The sequence below is a fragment of the Podarcis liolepis genome (genome assembly GCF_965112155.1).
Source record: "Podarcis liolepis genome assembly, chromosome: 5".
Classification (NCBI taxonomy): domain Eukaryota; kingdom Metazoa; phylum Chordata; class Lepidosauria; order Squamata; family Lacertidae; genus Podarcis; species Podarcis liolepis.
The window spans coordinates 61,485,841-61,505,291 of record NC_139556.1 but is presented as its reverse complement, the minus strand read 5'-3'; the positions used below and the strand labels follow the sequence as shown (position 1 = coordinate 61,505,291).

The 19,451-nt window shown below is 50.3% G+C and overlaps 1 protein-coding gene across 6 annotated transcripts in view; it reads left to right on the top strand.

The window, feature by feature from the left end:
* CRTAC1 (cartilage acidic protein 1) overlaps positions 1 to 19,451 on the top strand; it is a 37,100-nt gene that overhangs the window by 14,053 nt on the left and 3,596 nt on the right. For 5 of the 6 annotated variants that reach the window (XM_083505790.1, XM_083505788.1, XM_083505791.1 and 2 more), the window contains exons 3-14: positions 1,602 to 1,798; positions 4,745 to 4,875; positions 5,519 to 5,675; positions 6,972 to 7,106; positions 7,732 to 7,871; positions 8,767 to 8,903; positions 9,585 to 9,667; positions 11,264 to 11,364; positions 11,494 to 11,662; positions 12,559 to 12,707; positions 15,278 to 15,320; positions 15,589 to 15,732. In XM_083505790.1, coding sequence (XP_083361916.1) covers positions 1,602 to 1,798; positions 4,745 to 4,875; positions 5,519 to 5,675; positions 6,972 to 7,106; positions 7,732 to 7,871; positions 8,767 to 8,903; positions 9,585 to 9,667; positions 11,264 to 11,364; positions 11,494 to 11,662; positions 12,559 to 12,707; positions 15,278 to 15,320; positions 15,589 to 15,732 — 1,586 coding nt within the window. Of the gene's footprint in view, positions 1 to 1,601; positions 1,799 to 4,744; positions 4,876 to 5,518; positions 5,676 to 6,971; positions 7,107 to 7,731; positions 7,872 to 8,766; positions 8,904 to 9,584; positions 9,668 to 11,263; positions 11,365 to 11,493; positions 11,663 to 12,558; positions 12,708 to 15,277; positions 15,321 to 15,588; positions 15,733 to 16,365; positions 16,527 to 19,451 lie in introns of those variants that run through there. The other variant, XM_083505793.1, reaches the window with a different exon arrangement.

Below are 19,451 nucleotides of genomic sequence, written 5' to 3'. Positions count from 1 at the left end.
TGCTCAGGATTCAGCCTCCGATGCAGCTATGGCTCTTTTTATCGATTGCGCTTCACTATCAGGCCCCAATCCTGATTCCCCTTGGGTGCTGGTGAGCGTTATTTTCTCCAGAGCTTTGTAACATTGGCCTCAAGGTTTCTCCCTCCCTACCTGACCTCCTTCTCCTCTGCTGTATTAATTTTCTCTCTCTAGACTGTGCATTTTCAGCCTTCGCAAACTCCATGCTAACCACATTAGAGTCACACATCATTAGCTGCCAGATGAAACTGCTCAGGCGTTTCTGCAACTTCGCATTGTGTGATGTTAGCATGGATGGATGTCTAAAAGAATCTGGGTCTCATGCTGGATCTGACTATCAGGGTTCTGAGAAGCTGATTAACTAGACGTTTGGCGTGGGAGGGTGCCACTGGGCCGTAGCTGTCCTGAAGACGGGCAGGTGCCATCCCTGTACTAGAAGTGTCAGCTGTTGCCTGCCAGGGGTTTCCAGACTAACCCAATGTCATAAGCCGGTTTGGCATTCAAGCTCCAAGTGGGTTGTGTTGATCCCCAAACTGACAAGGGGAATTTCAACCTGAATCTTCTGGGCATCAGATCTCAGCGCTTTCGAATAAGCACCTCCCTGGATTGCTTTACCAGCTGGTTTTTATTTCCTGGGAGCCCCAGTACTGCCTTTCTGGATCACAGAGTCCTTCAGTTTGAGTGAAATGAATTAGAAAAAGGAACTCTTCTTCCATAGAGATGGGAGCCCCACAGCCAGAAGCCCACCTCCAAATCCTTATAACTTAACCCTGCAGTTAGAAGAATAACCACCCACCATCTACTGCACGGTGGTCTGAAAATCTTACTGCCCTTTGCACATTTGAACATAGAACCGTAGAATTGTACATCTGGAGGGGATCCCAGGGTTATGCAGTCCAACTGCCTGCAGTGCAGGAATGTCAGCTAAAGCATCATGTATCAAACAATCATCTGTCTCACTTGGATACCCTTTTGGGCATATGGCTGGATTATATGAATGTGCAATATATGTTTAAATTAGGTATGATAGCTCATTCACATATATATATATTTGCTGGGTTGGTGGATTGTTCATGGGTGCAGATGGTTTCCCCCTTTTCTTTTATTTACAGTAAAGTAAGAATTCAAAAACCTTTTTGCAGTGCTATCTACCTGATTTGGAACATCTACAGTGCCAGGTTTTACAGCAGGATTATAGTAATAGTAGATACTGTGCTCTGAAATGGAGCCAGCCACGAAACCCATGTTATGACCTTGGCCTTGCTGTTCTTTTTGTTGTGGGGATTCAATGGGATAGTCCCCTCGTTTGCTGCCCTGAACTGCAGGGAGGAGAAGAATACAAGTGGAATATAGACATTCTGAAGTCTCCTCCATGTTTGGCTTCAAGCTCCACTCTCTTTGTGACACACCCCTCCCTTTCCCCCAGGAATAGCAATGATGGGATGTGCCCTTTGCTGCGTCTCCCGGTAACCCCACAAAATGAGAATGGTGGACTTTGATTTTCTTGGGGAGATCTGGTGGGAAGGGTCACTGCTACCTTGAAGCACCTCCCACATCACATTTCCTGCTCTCCATTCCTTCAGGTACAATGGTCCCAACCTGGTGCTGAAGTATGACAAGATACGGGGCCGGCTGGTGAACCTTGCAGTGGATGAACGTAGCTCCCCATATTATGCACTGCGGGATCGCCAAGGCAATGCGATTGGTGTGACAGCATGCGACATTGATGGGGACGGGCGGGAGGAGATCTACTTCCTCAACACCAATAACGCCTTCTCCGGTGAGTGCGAAATCTGTTCCTTCCTGACATTTGCCTGCTGGCAACCCAATTAGCATATCCAGCTTCTCCTGTGCCCTATGAACTTTCTTGTCCTTGATATCTATCCATCAAGACCCACCTGCCTCTCAAGAATCACCTTGATCAGTCTTTCATCTTTTACTAAGTTCTTGCACCTACCCATTGTCTGCCATGAGCCATCTCCATTCATCTCTGCTGTGATGCACCCATCCCATAACACCCATTAAACACGTGGTACCCACCCATCAGTCCACATTCACTCACTGATGATGAAAACATGATGTTTTCTTCACAAACGATCCTATCATTAACAGGTCCTGGCATTTATCCTGCAAACAGCAGACTGAAAAGGGAATGGGAGTGATCCACAGAGGGGCATGTGGCTGTGGTGGTGATGGACAGTGGTCACTCTCCTTTCTTGGCTGATGTCCTGTCAGTGCAGGCTCCCTTCCTTCACACCGTTGGCTTTGGGGCTCTTCACCTGCCAGCCCCGAGCCACTGACTCCAGTTCCCTGACCTTCACTGGCCACCAGGGTGGGATGTTTCAAGGCTGGAGTTAATTTCCCAGCTGAGTGATTTTGTCGATTCTCTGGCAGCAGCGGGTGGCGGGGGGGGGGAGTGGGGGAGGAGAGACTTGGCTGCTGACTCAGGGCTTTGCCACATCTCTAGTTGCCAGCAGGGACTGCAGCTCCAGGAGCCCTGGGATCTCTGAGGGACAGGCAAGTATCTCGCTGGGCAAGGAGACATCCTTTGAGACAGCATTGGGATTACGCAAGGGAGAAAGTAGTGAAACCCCAAAGCATATTCTTTCCCACCCCCACCGGCAATGCTGCAACCTAATGGTAGAGGGTCTAATATTTTCTTCTCTGGGAAGGTGGTTCCCTAATTCCTAGACTGCTGCTAAGAGACCCTTTGCTGCTTTAGGAGCAGAGGTGGTGTTTGGCATGCTTTTGCAATGCCTAGGTGTGACCAGCCTCAAAATACGCACTGTTGGTTCTGTCCCAAGCCCCTTCCTTGGGGCTACTTAGGAATTGCACCCAAGTCAACAGATGCTTTGCTTGGATGGTTTCACATGTTCGAATCCTAGAAATATGTTGCTTGATCAGATCTGGCAGCCTGTGGCTTGCTCTATGGCAGTGGTGGCCAAACTTGGCCCTCCAGCTGTTTTGGGACTACAATTCCCATCATCCCTGACCACTGGTCCTGTTAGCCAGGGATGATGGGAGTTGTAGTCCCAAAACAGCTGGAGGGCCAAGTTTGGCCACCACTGCTCTATTGGGTCCATGCTGGAACTACGCCATTCCTAGTCGGAATATATCTGGAAAAGATAAATGCCCACCCACCACCACCACCGCTTTTCCTTTGGTCCAAAGCACTTCTTGGGGTCTCCGGAAATCTGCCTAGAAAAGCGACCGCTTCCCCATTGCATCCTTCCCGAGTAGGGCTGGGCCCCTCACCTGCAGCATCGACCTGCTCTTGGCTCCACTTATCAGTCTTCCTGACACACCTAATTACTGCTTTGCAGCTGCCAAAGGCTCCCTAAATCAGCCATTCACATTACTCCTGGCATCAGGGCCCGGCCAGTGCCTGCCATTGATTTTCCCCTTTCCCTTTATGATGAACATGGCTCCGCGCTGCTCTGGCACATTTTACCTTAATGAGTTTATTCTTTTGGGCCTCCCTTACCAGCCCTTAAGCTTTGCTGGGGTTGCTGCATTCATTGTCGCGCAGTCCTGATCGCAACCCTGCAGTACCAGAGAGCAATTAGGCATTGGGCGAGGCCGGCAGAGTAGGGGGAGCCCCAAAAGGCGGATGATCAGGAAGAGGCATCTATGGGCAGAGGGAATGCGATCCAAATGGGACAGCCGCAAGGGTTCAATCTAGATCATGATTCGGGGGTGCATTCATCACTTGCAAAGATCTGCATCTATGGGTGTCACACTTGCAAAGTGTAATGCTGCAGTTCAGAGCCAGGCTTGCAGCAAGTCTCTGCACACCAAACCTGCAGTTGCTGGAGGCTTAGGGTGTCTCCAGACTGTCATTATTTTGCAAGAGCAATTCAATTTAGATTTGTGTAATTCAAATGGATTAAAGCACTCTGCTGCCCTAGCTCAACAAACCCACTTGCAGGGGACTTTTTATGGTTTGGAAAGTGACAGCAAAATGCACTAAAGAGTGTGGCATGAAGAAATGATTAATGGGAAGACATGTAAACACCCCAGAAGCAAATCAGGATGTTCATTGGGTCCTTCCAGATGTCTCTTCTCTTGAATATTCATCATTATTTGTGCTCATGATGGTGTCAGGACAGTTTTATAGGATCCCACTTTCAAGCCTGTTCATCCCTGAAAAGGTTTCAGGACAAACATACTGCTTTGTTTGCAATAGGCGCGTATTCTGTAGTTCAGTGCTGAAAACCTGCAACTTTTCATATCACAGAAGTTCGGGGTCAGTGGGTGTTTATCCAGTTTTTGTTGCACTAAGCATAAGTTCCCCTTCCGATGGTGATGATGTGCTCCATGGGCATCACAGAACAACTCATAAAGTAGTAGATTTGAGGGTGGTGTAAACCCTCCACTAATGCACAATTATTGCATCAGTGACATTTTGCAGAATATACCCACAAAAAGCACCAGTCTGAAGGGACCCGTTGTCATATAACCTCCCCATAAACAAATCAGAATGAATGCATAGTCTAACCAGGCAAGATTTGTGCAAGCAAATCAGGATGAATGCTGAACAAACAGATCGTCTGGAGCATCAATTAGAGAGGGCCCGTGGCATAATTACATGGTTAGGGCTCCAGAGAAAGTCATGCACAACCCAGACTGATTTCCTGTCTTGGGAGAGAAGGAGAGAAAGGGAGAGCTGATTCAGACCTGGCCAGGAGACCCTGAAACGTCTTGATACCTTATCTCTCCTTCCCAGGTGTAGCTACCTATACAGACAAACTGTTCAAGTTTCGGAACGGGCGCTGGGAGGACATCTTGAGTGATGAGGTGAACCGGGGTGTGGCAAGCTGGTTTGCTGGGCGCTCCGTGGCCTGCGTGGACAGGACGGTGAGTGTGTGGAACAGGTTGGGGTGGGTTGGCTTGAGGCTGTGATTTCAGGGCTGTGGGTCAGGCCCATGGGGGGTGGGGCCAGCTGGGAGCCGAAGATGCACCAGTGCAGTTGTTTGGAGGAGGGGAGGACATGGGCTTAGAGGGGCCTGCTCTCCACCCAACTTCTCAAGGCCGAGCTCTGCCTCCCCCTCCGCCTCCCTCACAACTGTCAGGACTCCCATCAGGGACTGCCATGCCAGGCGGGTGCCGTGCTGCTGATAAACACAGCCTGTCTAGGTGATTTATGCCCCTGTCACCTGCGCTTTCTTCTCCCTCTGCCTTGCGTGGCTTATTTTCAAACGATTATTGCTAAATCAGGGTGCCATGAGGGAAACAATGGGGGGGGGGACAGGGAGTGGTTGGAAGAGATGTCTGAGGCAAAACAGGGGAGCGTGAAGGATGGCACCCCCCTGTTTGGGAGCCCATGGCTGGACTACGCTGCTTCTGCTCAGGTGCCTGCGACTGGCTTTACCTTTATAGACTCATCCCTGTCAGGGCCCTGGGTGTGGCACCCTCTGCGTCCATCCTCGTGCTGGGAAGAGAGGGGTCCAATCCAGGGAAGACTCAGGCCTCTCACCTGCCCCCACGTCCCTTCCTACAGGGCTCTGGTCGCTACTCCATCTACATAGCTAACTATGCCAGTATGAGAGTTGGGCCCCATGCCCTCATCGAGATGGACACAGCTGCCAGCGACCTGGAGAATGGCATTGTGGCACTGAATGATGTGGCGGCAGATGCCGGAGTCAACAAGTTCACAGGTATGAGGGCAGAGGGTTGTCTCCCAAGAGCTAGCCCAGCATAAGGGGAAAGGCTGTAGCTCAATGGTAGAGCTTCTGCTTTGAATGCAGAAAGTTCTAGATTCAGCCCCCAGCATCTTCAGGAAGGGAAAAGAGTTTCCTGTCTGAACTCAGTTGGTAGAGCATGAGACTCTTAATCTCAGAGTTGTAGGTTTGAACCCAGTGTTGGGCAAAAGATTCCTGCACTGCAGGGGGTTTGACTAGATGACCCTTGTGGTCCCTTCCAACTATACCATTCTATGATTCTATGACTCTAAATACTGAGCCAGATAGGCCTGTGGTTTGGCCCAGTATAAGGTAGCTTCCTATATTCCTATACGTGGCTGGGCATTACGAAGAGTGACAGAGCTCCTCTAGCAACTGCCACATCCGTCCACCATTTTGTTTTCCCACAATGCCTCAGATGTTCTATTGTTGGAAAATCACACAGATCCCAGCTATTAGGAAAACTAAAATAGCAGTCAAAAGCCAAGTTTGGCCAACTAAGCCCAAGCCTCCAGTATAGGGAGGTGTTAGGTCCTGGCTGGATGGTGAAGTGTGGTGGAAGACACCAGCTGGGAAACCTCTCCCCCCCCCCATTGGAAATCCCAGAGAGGGAAGGATCAGAGCCAGGACATTGGTGGTGGGACACTGAGGTGAGATCAGAGGGGGGAAATTGGGAGGAGATGCTAGATACTGAAGGGACAACAGGGTTTAGTGAGCAGGAGGAACCTGTGACAGGCAGCAGTTCAGACTCTGAGGCTGAAGCAGAGGAGGGTGGTCAAGAGACTACTGAAGCATCCTGGGAGTTTCCCTCCCCAGCTGCGATAAGCTCCCATCCCTCCCTACTCCCCAAGAACACGCAGGATAATAAGGAGGACAGAACAGAGACCAGAGGTGCCCAGACACAGTTTGAGGCTGCCTAGGAGATGTCCGGGAGAGGAGGAGCCTTAGGAGGGGTGGATGGCAGACACCTTCAGTCCTGGCAATTGGGAAGTGTTGCTGAGCTATATGCCATTTTTGTCTTGCTCTCAGTCTCTATGGCAGTGAACTGCCACTGACTATTTTTGTAATAATTGTGGTGGTGACCATCGCTGGTGAAGACTGAACCCCAACATTCAAGTGAAGTTCAATAATTGTGAAAAGAGGTGTAAGGGAGCAGGAGAGCGAACCAAGAAGTGGATGGCTTGATGATTTTGAAACATCTCGACCGGAACCTATCCCACTTGTAATGCCCATATTGCGCTAACTTCTGGTTTTCATTGTTCCTCTTCCCAGGGGGTCGGGGCTTGGCTGTGGGGCCCATCCTGAGTGAAGCAGCCTCCGACATATTTTGCGACAACGAGAACGGAGCCAACTTCCTCTTCAAGAACCAGGGTGACGGTACCTTCATAGACGTAGCGCCCTCTGCTGGTGAGTGAGTGGCAAGGGTGAGGGTGTCATCGGAAGCCATTAGCTGTGGGGCAGAACTCACCAGAGCAGCTGCTTGGCCCTCTTTCATCCTGGTGGGGTCCTGCCATTTCCTTGTCCCTCTCCTTGCCTGCTGGTGTGTGTGTGATGATGAGTGCCTGAGGGCTCAGCCACCACCAGTAATTGAGCGTCTGGCTGATCACTGGAGTTTAACGAGGTGTCAGGGTGGCATCCATCACTGTGGTGCTGCTGATGACACCTATTCCCTTTAGAAACACTCCTTCCTTGTCAGCAAGAGAATAGGAGTAGGGGGACCTGCGGGGAGAGGCGGGAAGGATGGGTTAGGTGTCCATGGGAATCTGCAGAGGTCCTCTGGCCCCTGCCTGTGGACTGCCTGCTCCACCAGCCATCCTCTGCCCCCTGTAGCCTGCCCCCCACTGTCCCATCCTCTGCTGTCCCTTGACAGGCTGAATTTGAGCCACTTGGGGCAAGAGCTGCCTGATAACCTCTGAGCTGCTCAACCTCTGAGCCTGGCATCAGCAGAAGGGAAGGCTCAGTTGAGTCCACAGCGTCCTTTTGCCTTCAGGGCACTCTCAGCCCTGCTGACTTCCTCTGCTGCCTTCCACAGGCCTGGATGACCCCTACCAGCATGGTCGCGGCGTGGCGCTGGCCGACTTCAACCGCGACGGCAAAGTGGACCTGATCTACGGTAACTGGAATGGACCTCACCGGCTCTACCTGCAGATGAGTGCAGGTGGGCGCTTCCGAGTAAGTGTCACGTGGAAGAGGGAGGTCCCCAAATGGTGAAAGGCCTGGGCTGTGAGCAGGGAAGTGGTGGGATCAGGGAGGGAGAGTCCAGTCCTTGAAGTGCCTAAGAAAGAGTGGAACAGAGAAGCCTTACTCAGGCATTCAGTGAACGCTTGGTGTTGGGGAAAGATACAGTGTATGTGTGTGTGAGGGGGGTGTTTTTGTGCAAGGCCATGTGGGCCAGCCACACTCCTAGCTCCCCCTCCCCCCCAGCTCCACAAACACTTGCCAGCTTTCGTGCATTGACTCCTGAAGTTCTGGAGGAGGATTCTTTGTGTGTTCAGCTGGATGCGCTTAGGATCAGGAACGTTGTGCAATTGAGAGTTCCCAGTTGCGGGCACACTTCCAAGTGCGCTCAGCTGAATATGTGAACCCTTCCCCTTCAGACCTTCCTGCTCAATGTGCGAAGGCTGGACTGGAGCAGGCAGGGATCTCCACTGCCACCGCCACTCGGCGCTTCCTCTGTGCTTTATTCCCCCCCCCCCCCCCGCATTCTGGAAAGCCAGAGCAGAACTGCAGATCACCAAGGAGACTGCTGCCTTTGCCCCCAGCTGGGCCGCCAGATGTTCCTTGTTTTTAAAGGGTTGCCTCATCTTTTAGACCCGCGGCTCCGCACCGTTGCTTATTCCTGCCATGTCGACCAGGCAGCCTTTTCCTCTCCTTGGTTCCTTCCCCAGCTGCTGCCTTGCAGGAGACTGCAGTCTCTGCGCTGCGCCCAGCTCCTCCAGCTCTCCTCCCCTCCCCACTCCATGGCTCCCCTGTATTCTGGCCCTTCCAGCCACAATGCCTCCTGACCCCTCCCCTTGGCCCTGCTCCAGCCCAAGCCCTGCCCCACTAACCCCCGTCCTTCCCCCAGGACATTGCCACGCCCAAACTGTCCATGCCATCACCCGTCCGCACCGTCATCGCTGCTGACTTTGACAATGACCAGGAGTTGGAGGTCTTCTTCAACAACATCGCCTATCGCGGCTCATCCGCCAACCGCCTCTTCCGGTGGGTGAGAGCCACGTGGCCACCAGAGGCTGGGGCAGTGGGCTCCCCATCTTACCAGGCTCCCGGGCACTGCAGGGAGGGCGACCCCCGCACCAGAGTCTGTGGTGAACCCGCTGCATCCTTAGGAAGTCCTGCATGCAGAACTTGAGAATATGGGGCGAGGGAGGGGGGAGGGCTGGATTCTGCATCCAGAATCTAGCGCCTTTTAGTTCCCCCACTGCTGTGACCCACAGGAGGGCGTGTCCTATCCTGCTCTGCCCTCCCTCCGGTCAGCTGACAGAGCTGTGACTGAGCTCCTTCCTACACCGCTACTAATGCAGCAGTTCTGTTCCGCCTAGACCACATCCCTGGAGGTTCTGCCTTTCACTAATTAGCACTTATGCACGGTTCCCATTAATTGTAGGCAATCAATGGCTCGTTAAACAGAGCCGCTTACATTTCTCAGGCTAATAAAGTGATAGCAGCAGCATGTGGCAAATCTGGGCAGTCCGTGCGGAAACCTGTTGCTATGCGAGTGGGCAGGGCCCCTTTCTGGGAAGATAAGGATTTGGCAAGAGAGTGTGTGAGCAAAGGGTGGTGCCCACTCAGGAGTAGTGGTAGTAGGCTTGACTCCCATGACGGGCCCTTTTGTGGGAGGGAAGTGCATCTTCTCTGCACTGGCACACTCCCCTTCTGCCACAGGGTGGTCCGCCGAGAGCATGCTGACCCAGCCATCGAGGAACTGAACCCTGGTGATGCCGTGGAACCCGAGGGGCGTGGCACAGGTGGGTCTCCACAATGTCTCTTGAGGAAAATGATCAGGTGGCTTCGCTTAGAAGGAGTGGGCTTAGTGAACAGAGGGCTTACTCTAACCACCAGACGGCCTGGGGTGGGTGCTTGTTCCAAAATTTGTATTTATACTCCACCCTGCATATAAATAAGGTAAAGGGACCCCTGACCATTAGGTCCAGTCACGGACGACTCTGGGGTTGCAGCGCTCATCTCACTTTATTGGCCAAGGGAGCCGGCATACAGCTTCCAGGTCATGTGGCCAGCATGACTAAGCCGCTTCTGGCAAAACCAGAGCAGCACACAGAAATGCCATTTACCTTCCCGCTGGAGCGGTACCTATTTATCTACTTGCATTTCGTGCTTTCGAACTGCTAGGTTGGCAGGAGCAGGGACCAAGCAACGGGAGCTCACCCCGTCACGGGGATTCGAACCGCCGGCCTTCTGATCTGCAAGCCCTAGGCTCTGTGGTTTAACCCACAGCGCCACCCGCGTCCCCTGCATATAAATACCCAGGCACAAAACAACGACATCTAAACAATCAAAAATAAAGCAGAATAAATATCTAAGACCAGCATAGCAGGCAACAGCAAGAACAGATAATCTGCTTCAAGCCCAGCATAACCATTACATACATATCACCAAAGTGACTGGCAGGCAAACAAACAGGTGGGCTTTAGCTTGGTGCTGGAATGACAGCAGAGTTGGTGCCAGGTGCAACTGTTGAGAAAAGGTGTTCCAAAGTTGCGGTGTCACCACAGTGAAGATTCTCTCTCATACCGCCACTCAACCTATTTCCCCTAGTGGTGAACCCTCCTTGCCTCTTCTGCCAGGAAGAATCCAGAGGTCTGATTGGCCGGCTTTTGGCTTCACCGTTAGCAGTTCCTTTAAAAGTCACACACTTCTCGTGTCCCAAAAAACTTACATCAACATCTGAAGAAGGGATAATCAGCAGGGGGATGGATGCAGGGAGCATCTCCTCACTGCAGAGACAGCAGGCACTCAAAAGAGACAGGAGAGGATTGGCAGAGCTGGGGGCTTTGGTGCCCCATGAAAAGATCAGAACTTTATGATTTGGTGGGTGGAGGGGAGAGAGACAAAATATCCTCTTGCCCCAACTCATGCTCATGCACATGCTCGGCCAACTCTTAGAGCAAAGCATGAAAGCAAAGTATTATTATTATTATTATTATTATTATTATTATTATTATTATTATTATTTTCAGCACTTTTTGCAAAACATCCCTAAGTGACCTTCAAAATATTAAAATACAAAACAACTTACCAAACAGTAAGAATTTATACCATATCATAACCCATAAAAATAATTAAAGTGTGCCTCCATCAAGAAGATGCAAGATGACTCCTACCCCACTAAAGGGTGAAACCAAGCCAGGCCAGACTCTTACTTCACGACAATTAAATTAAGATCCAGGGGTTGGCTGTGTGGAATTCCCACCCACCACCAAGACGCTGGAATCTTGAGTAACATTCGCAGAAATGATGTCGCCATTTACAAAGCAAATGGAAGGTGAATATGGTCCTATGGGTGCTAAACAAGACCTTTGCTTATGGACGTTGTGTCATTCCAGGGGGGGCAGTGGTGGATTTTGATGGCGATGGGAGGCTGGACCTGATCCTGTCACATGGAGAGTCCATGGCCCAGCCGCTTTCAGTCTTCAAGGTCAACGAGGTGGGTGCTGAGAGGTGCTCCTCACCATGCGCTCAGATCCCAGCCCACATCTGAGCAGGCATGGTCCACTCCTTCCTCCCTTTCGTGCCTGCTCATTCCTTGGCTGAGTCTGTCTGTCCATCTCCACAGGGCGCTGGCAACAACTGGCTGCGAGTGATCCCACGTACGCGCTTTGGGGCATTTGCTCGCGGTGCCAAGGTGGTGCTCTTCACACGTCAGAGTGGTGCCCATCTGCGTATCATTGACGGAGGGTCTGGGTACTTGTGCGAGATGGAGCCCGTTGCCCATTTCGGCTTGGGTGAGTGTGGAGGAGTTGGAAGCAGGGCTTGGAGCCTGAGTGGGGTGTGTGCCCTCCCAGGTCTCTTCTCGTCCTGTCCATCTTCACGGCCATCCCAATGATGCTTCTGAGCTTCCTGTATCCCATCTGCCGCTCATCCCTGATAATACCGGCCCTGCGTTACCAGAACACATTGCAAGCTATGCGGACATTTGTTTCTGTCCTTCCTCTACAAAACTCCCTTCAGTCTGAAACCTCTGCCTCTAGGCATAATACCCCATCTTTGACTTCTCCCGAGTCTGCTAATGTTGCTGAAAAACAGTGTAGATTTGGTGAAACCTACCTATCCCCGGTGTGCAGCCCTCTTCTTTCAAAACATTTGGAAAGTCTGCTTCCTGTCCTCATTTAAAAAGCAAGTGGCAGGAGCTTGCCGTCCTAAAAAGCAGAGCGGACGTGTGTTGCAGCGAGGCCCCTGCCTGCCCCCTCCAGCTGTTCCTGCAGAGGGGACGGCATGTCTCCACACCTCATTACTCTTCCACAGCCCCGAGGTGGCCCAGCTTAGTGGGGCCTGGCCGGGTTAGACCACGCTGTGAGTTGAGAAGCCAAGTGGCACGGGAAGTCAGAGGGCCCGTGCCCCACAATGCCCCACATCCCTGCTCACAGCTGGCCTTGTGCCCAAGAGCCATGCTAGTGTTGGCTCAGAGTGCTTGATGGGAGGACATGACCCTCATCACATCCCAAGTTCTTTCATCTCTGCAGGAAGAAATGGCTGAAAGGGGGGAGAGGGAAAGGAAAGCACAGACCACCGCATGAGAGGAAGATGGTTCTCCAGAGCAATTCAGGTCCCTGGGTGGGCTTCAGGGTTTTTTTGTTTATCTCTCCTGGGCTCAACCCTTCCTTGCTTTTCTTCCCTGTAGGACAGGATGAGCCTAGCAGCCTGGAGGTGACGTGGCCAGATGGCCGGGTGATCAGCCGGTCGATAGCAAGCAGCGAGATCAATTCAGTGCTGGAGATCCCCTATCCCCGGGACACTCCGGGATCACCCCTTACCATTCTGCCTCTGGAGGTGAGCCCTGCCTTTGCCAGCCATGCGCATGTTTCTTAGAATGGATCCCTCCTCAATTTCACCCTTTCCTCTTTGACACATTTTTCCGTTTTCTCATCTCACTGAGAAAAGGGGCCATGCAAAATCCTGTTGGAGCCTCTATGCTGACAGAGGTATTATTTTTGTCCCCTTAGAAAGGCAAATTGCAAACCTAAGCTGTGTTTCCTGCATAAGGCATGTCAAGAATCTTCGTAATAAGGACTCCCTCCAATAACAAATTCAGTGCCCCCTTGTTGAAAGAAACGGACATCAAAAGAGCCACTGAGGGTGTCTCAGCAGGCAAAGGGGAATCCTGAGCTTCGCAGAAGTGCAAATAAATAAATCTAAAAATAAAATATCAAAAGAGGGCAATTCACTGCCTCTTAAAAGAAAGTGAAGGCTGAGTGTGTTCACTGGTCCCTAAGATTTGCGGTTCGCAGAGTGTCATATAAAAAAACCAAACAGAAAATGGGAGAGAGTGACTTGCTTTAGCTGTTTGTGACTTATAGCATACGGAAAGAAGATGCACTGCAATATTTTTTGTACGGGCCTCTTCTCCCTTCTTAAGAGTGAACTGTGGTGGTTGAGTGCCTGTCAAGTAAAATGGGGCCACCCAAAATTAAGACAGTGACTTCCAAGTAGTTGGAGGGGGCACTAGATTTGCAGAAGAAGTTACATTTGGGGTTTGAAAGAAAAGGACAAGCTCACTGGCTACCATTGGTCAAGGTTTTCTCTCTCTTTCAAATGTCATTTTCTTTTAATGGACAAACTTGGTGTTTCCTTGCCCAGTTAGGCAACAGCCTTCCCAGGAGGGTGTCCACTTTCACATACACCCTCCCCCCCAAAAGAGGACACAAGTTGGCATAAAATTTGCAAATGTCAAGTTATACATATAGATGCAAACTGAAAAACAATTACTATCATTTAAACAGAAATACAGGTGGGAAGACTCTGGCCAGGTAACCTGTGTATCTGCTCTGGCTGCTGTTTAGATGCTAGCTACAGGTTCAGGGCCCCTGCTCACTTCCCCTTCTTAGAGTGCCTTATTTTTAAACTGGACTTGGACCAACCAGACCGTCGATTAGAGGACTCCTTGAGGCTGATCAGCTGGCCTAATTTCCTACTCCTGTGTTATGGGGTGGCATACAAATGCCACTAATAACACCAGTTATTTGAGTCTGTTCCCTTTGAGTGGTCTGTTTTGGAGCTCCCTGATTTGTGGCAGCAACAGTTCAAGTGATCAGGGAGGCTGTAAACCAGCCGAAGGGGCCTTGGTGTGCTAGACAGATAATAACTGAAATGACGTTTCTACAAAATGTGCTTCCGTCAGCTCAGTGAATTTCAACACTAGAGTTGCAGCGGAAGGAGGCACAGAATGGCTAGACAGTCCGTGCCAAAAAGTTCTGCAACACGACTTCTTCAGCTCTGGCTGCAGCAGGAATTGCTGGAGTTATTCCTGGAGAAGTGGTCCAGAGCAGACTTTGTCTTTCCCCTGCTCTGCTTCCTCTGCTGCCATCTGTCAAGTTGACCAATAAAGGCTGCTGAAGTTTGCAGAGAGAACCTGAATATTCACTTGCTTTGACGAAAGGTTTGGGTATGAATTTGTACACCATCATCAGATAGTTGGACCAGTCATGTTCAGGTGGATGGGCAGCCAGACAAGGGCAAGCTATGTAGGTTAGATAACCTCTCTGTTTGGTGGATGCTGAGTTGTGAATTCTCCGTGTTCAATGGCAAATTTACTAGATGTTAAGAGGACCTGCATCTACACCATGGAAATGAACATGACTTGCTCCTGCCCATCCTCCCAAAGAAGCCCACTACCCAGAAATCTGACGTGGGTCCTTTACTGTGCATTATAGGAAATCACTTGCAAAGGATGCCCCGTTTTCTTTTTTAGAGGAAGTGGCTCTGAATATGAACCCATTTGTACATATGGATTTCTCCCTTCCATTGAAGTGAAGTGGAAAGGCCACGTGTCCAACGGGTTCCATATGTGAATCACAGAGTCTGGGTTTGGGTAGTCTGGCTGTAGCATTACTCCCACTGCTACACAGAAATGTTATAAATACTGGAGAGATGTGGAGTTGCAGCAAAATATGTCATCCCCTTCGTCACAGATCTTAAGAAGTCTAGAACAGCATGCAACCGACCCTTTCCTTTTTTGCTGCCCAGATTGCAGGACAGTGAATTTGCCCGTTGCAAAACACTTGGAGGTGAAGAAATAGGCGCACAAGGCAATTGAGACCTTGGGGAATGATTGGGGAACTCATCTCATCTCCTGCCAGCTGTGAAAGCCCAGCCTAGGTTCCCCTGCTGTTTTAAAGTGTTGAGCAGAAACTTTCTGTATACCTTTGAGAACTGAGATGATAACAAAAAGAGACTTAAGGGCTGAGAGCTACCACATTAGCTGCTATATGGTCTGAGGCAGCCACACAAACCCCCCGATTTCCTGGAAATAGCATCTTGGAGGAGGCAAGGTAGAGAGGGAGCCGAGGCTGGGAGGCAATTAGGCAGCACACGGATAACACATTTCTCTCTTTCCCCCGCAGTGTGGCCAAGGCTTCTCTCAGCACGAGAACGGGCGATGTGTTGGTGAGTCACCTGCAAGGGCCAGCTCAGTGAATGGTGCTCGGGTGCAATTTCCTCTACCCACAACTGGGCTTAATGGGGCACGAGGCGGGCTCTTTGTGGCAGCCGTCCACAGCCGCACAGCGGTAGTCTCTGGGGATAAAGGAACAGCCCAACCGTGGTGTTAAGAGGCTGTTGTTAGATTCTGTCCTGTCCTGGGCCTCCGTCACACTCTCTTTCTCTCTCTTTACCCCCCTCCCTCCCTCCCCCCGCCCTCTGCCCCCTTTCTCAGATATGGATGAGTGTGCAGAATTCCCCTTTGTCTGCCCCAGGGGCAGGCCCATCTGCATCAACACATATGGCGGGTACCGTTGCCGCAGCAACAAGCGCTGCAATCGCGGCTTTGAGCCCAACGAGGACGGCACAGCTTGCGTTGGTGAGTGATGGCTTTGGCAGAGCAGAGGGAGGGAGAAAGAGAGGCGCTCCCCACAGGGGCTGAGCCCTCCCTTGAAGCCACCCGAGCGGTGAAAAGTTTACCTGAGGCTGGGTTTTCTTTATTTCATAATCCCAAGAAGGGAAGGAGCAAGGGAAAGCAGTGAAGCCAGTGAGGTCCTGAGCTTGGAATCACGATCTCTGTACGTTGACCAATGAGAAGATGGCATGGGGTGGGGTGGGGGACACTGTAGCGCCTGCTTTGTATGCTGTGTTAGGATGCCTGAGCAAAGGAGGAGAAGCAGTAAAGTATACCTTTGGGCCAAATATGACATCTGGCATCAGGCATGGGTCTGGAAAAGCGTAATAGTTGCCGAACAGCTGCAAAGCAGTGGGCAAAGAGTGCAATTTGCAGGGATGTGTGGAAATGGGTGCTTAGTCCCCCCCCACACACACACCTGTTGCTTTCCTCTGTATGTTCAATGGTAGGTAGGGTTACCAGGCCCTTGTCAGGCAGCAAACATTTGGTTCAGCCCCTGAAGACCTTCCTCTTTGCCAACTGCCACTAACTCTTGCCTTGTCTTTGTCTTTCTCTTTCCTTCTCTCTGTCTCTCTTTCTGTTTCCCTCTCTGTGCAGCTCAAGTGGCCTTTTTTGGTGGATACCCTTCCTCAGGGAGCTGGCTGGGCCCCATCTTGCCCTCTGCCCCTCTTCTTCCACTTTGCCTCGGACTCTGCTTTCACTCCTATGCACTTTAAGCCTTGCCAATAAAGGACACAAAGCAGCCTTTATAGATGGAAGTGGCTTCCCCTGTACTCCTCCCCTCCAATCTCTCTCATCCAGTCTTCTCATGGTGGTCCCTGGGAACATGGACTGAGGTGGGGGCAGCCATCTTTGCAAAGGGCACTACGCAGCCCGGCGGACGACACTCTCTCACTAGTGTCACACCCCTTGCATGTTTTCTGAGAAAACAAGACAGGGCGGAGGCCCCACCAATGCTTTGTCTCCTCAGAGTGGCTGCCATCTTCCTAGGAGCTTGCCTTTAACCAAGATGGCTGCTCCCGCTGGTAGTTGCTTGCTTGGTTAAAACTGATAACAGTTACCCTGTGCCTGCTGGTTTGGCCTGTGACATGATTGCTTCCCTTCCCTCCTCCTCCTCCTCCTGCTCCCCCAGCCCGACTGGACCGGGATTCACCTTGACCTTGTCTTACCAGTGTGTGTCTGAAGTTTGAACCCACCCGGTCTCTCAGCTCACTCCACCCAATAAACTCTGCACTGTCTATAAGCACCTGCTTGCAGCTATGCTTGGGGGTATGGGTGGGAATGCGGGGCCACAACTTATATTCAGAAGATAGGCCAAGAATGAGGTGGTGCCAACATAGGCCAAGAATGAGGTGGTGCCAAGCTGTGTGCCAGTTTCCTTTTGTGAGAGACATGTGTGAACCTTCAGGGAGGTGGGTAGCCATAACAGCCGCAGGGTGAATGACTGCAGGCATTTGCACGGGACTTTGGCTACACACAAGGAGGCTTCAACTTGTAAGACAACTGCATGTTGACTATTTGCCTCCCAGCCAAGGCCATGCCATTCTGCTATTTAGTAGCTCAGTTGTTTGAGCTGTGGTGACTTCTTCCCTATGCAAACAGCTCAACCAAAATCTTTAAGCCCTTGCAATTTCTATCACGATTGCAGAATCTGTGGTCCTCCAGATGTTGTTGGAGTCCTACTGGCCCAATAGTCAGGGATGATGGGAGCTGTAATCCAACAACAACTGTTTTTTGTTAGATTATTCTAATGCATAACATGCACACAACAGAAGTGAGCAAAGCGCTCCATACCAAAGATTGTTACAAGGCAAAGGTAAGGGCGTCACATGGAAAACAGGTTTCCAGCATGGCCAATGCCTATTATACTATGAACACCATAACTGTGAAGGGGATATGCATGTTTGTAAATATGCAATGCATATGTAAATAAAATGAATAAAAATGGGCATTACCCAGGGTGTCTTGATTGGCCATGATTTCTCCTTTGTGTTGATGGCTGTGCATTTCCCATTCTCAAGTTATTGTGCTCCTGCCTTAGACACACTGAAAAACATGGTTGCTACAAAAAGCATTCAGTAAAGGAAGCCTAGAAGGCTCAGGCAAGCGATTTGTGCCACAAACCAGGAGGGGGAAAGGGGAAAGGCAGAAATCCATGTAGGTACCAATCAACCTGACTTGGCAGAAGATACCTTCACAAACCCTTGTGAGGGATCAAACCGTTATCCTTGGACTACAAATCTGGATGAGCTTATGTTAAAATATATTGCAAGAACTAGAACCCCCAAAGTTCTTCATTGGTTCAGATTAAAATCCAGGCCAGAGAAGGACTAAAAATGTCCCGTGTTCCTGCCTCCCATCCATCACTGCCTCTTCATTTCCATGCTTTTGTTTGTTTGTGTGCTTCAGCAGTCAAAGGGAGAGGGCAGTTGGCATGCTGTGTGCCAGATGTGAGAAGCACTGGAAAGTGTAACTCCAGTAATCTATGCCAGTAGTTCTGGGAAACTACATTTCCCAGTACACCTTGGGTCTAACACAGAACCATAGCAGCATGCAGACAGTAAAGAGGGAAGGGGAGAAAGAGACCCCTCTCTGTTTTCCTGCTGTTGGAGGAGCAGCAAAGATACATGCAGAGGAACAAGGGGCTTGAGAGGGCATAGACAGGTGAATGGGTATGGGTTGCCATTGTGAGGGTTTGGATAAATTTATGGATCTTGTCATTTCGGGGCACAAGTGTGCCTGAAACAGGCTTGGAACTGAGTTCAGCATCCCTCTTAACTATTTTCTGAATTAGGGGTGGGATAGTTCATTCCTGCTCCCCATTCCCTACCCAGCTCAATTCCAAACCTAACTTCAAAGTTCATTCATCACTACCAATGAGCGATATTTTTTGTTATTAAGGAGAGAAAAGAAACTCACACCTTTTGGGGAGGGTTAATTATTTCCTGACCACATTTGACTGTTCCTGAAACCTAAGATGATGCTTCTCATTCAACACCCTTCATAAGTTTATCTGGCTCTCTTTTGACTAATGACATTACTCTTCCTGCTTCTAGAGATACAGTTTCAGAATTTCATTCCATACATCTTTGTCTCATTTGCAGCCTAAATATGCTTCTTGCAGAGAGAACAGATCCCTTTGCTATTTTTGCTTGTAGAATCCTAGGACTAGAAGGGGTCTCGTAGGCTGTCTTCTAATGTGGGGAGCCTGTGGATTGCTCTCTGCTTAACTACAATTCCCATCATATCTAGCCATTGGCCATGGTTTCTGGGACTGATGGGAGCTGCAATTTAGCAGAATCCCCACTCCTTACTTGATGCAGGAAATCTAAAATTACATCAAAATTACACCCAAAATCCCAACAGTCAGCCATTCAGCCTCTGCTTAGAACATGTCTAGGGAAGGAGGGCCCAATCCCCACTGGACATGATTAGTTCCATTGCCAAAGTTCTCTTAGCACTGAGAAGATTCTCCTAATGCTCAACCAAAATCTACCACTCAGTAATTTACGTCCATTAGGTCTACTTCTGTCCTCTGGAACACAGAGCTTTTGTGGTTCTTCAGCTTTAACAATCCTCTCTCCAATATGATGTAGAATCAAATCCAAGATATCATGACCTCTTGGGGCTCTCCTCTAGAGGATTCTGTTTCCTGAAGCCTTTATTTGTTTGCCTGAAGTCCT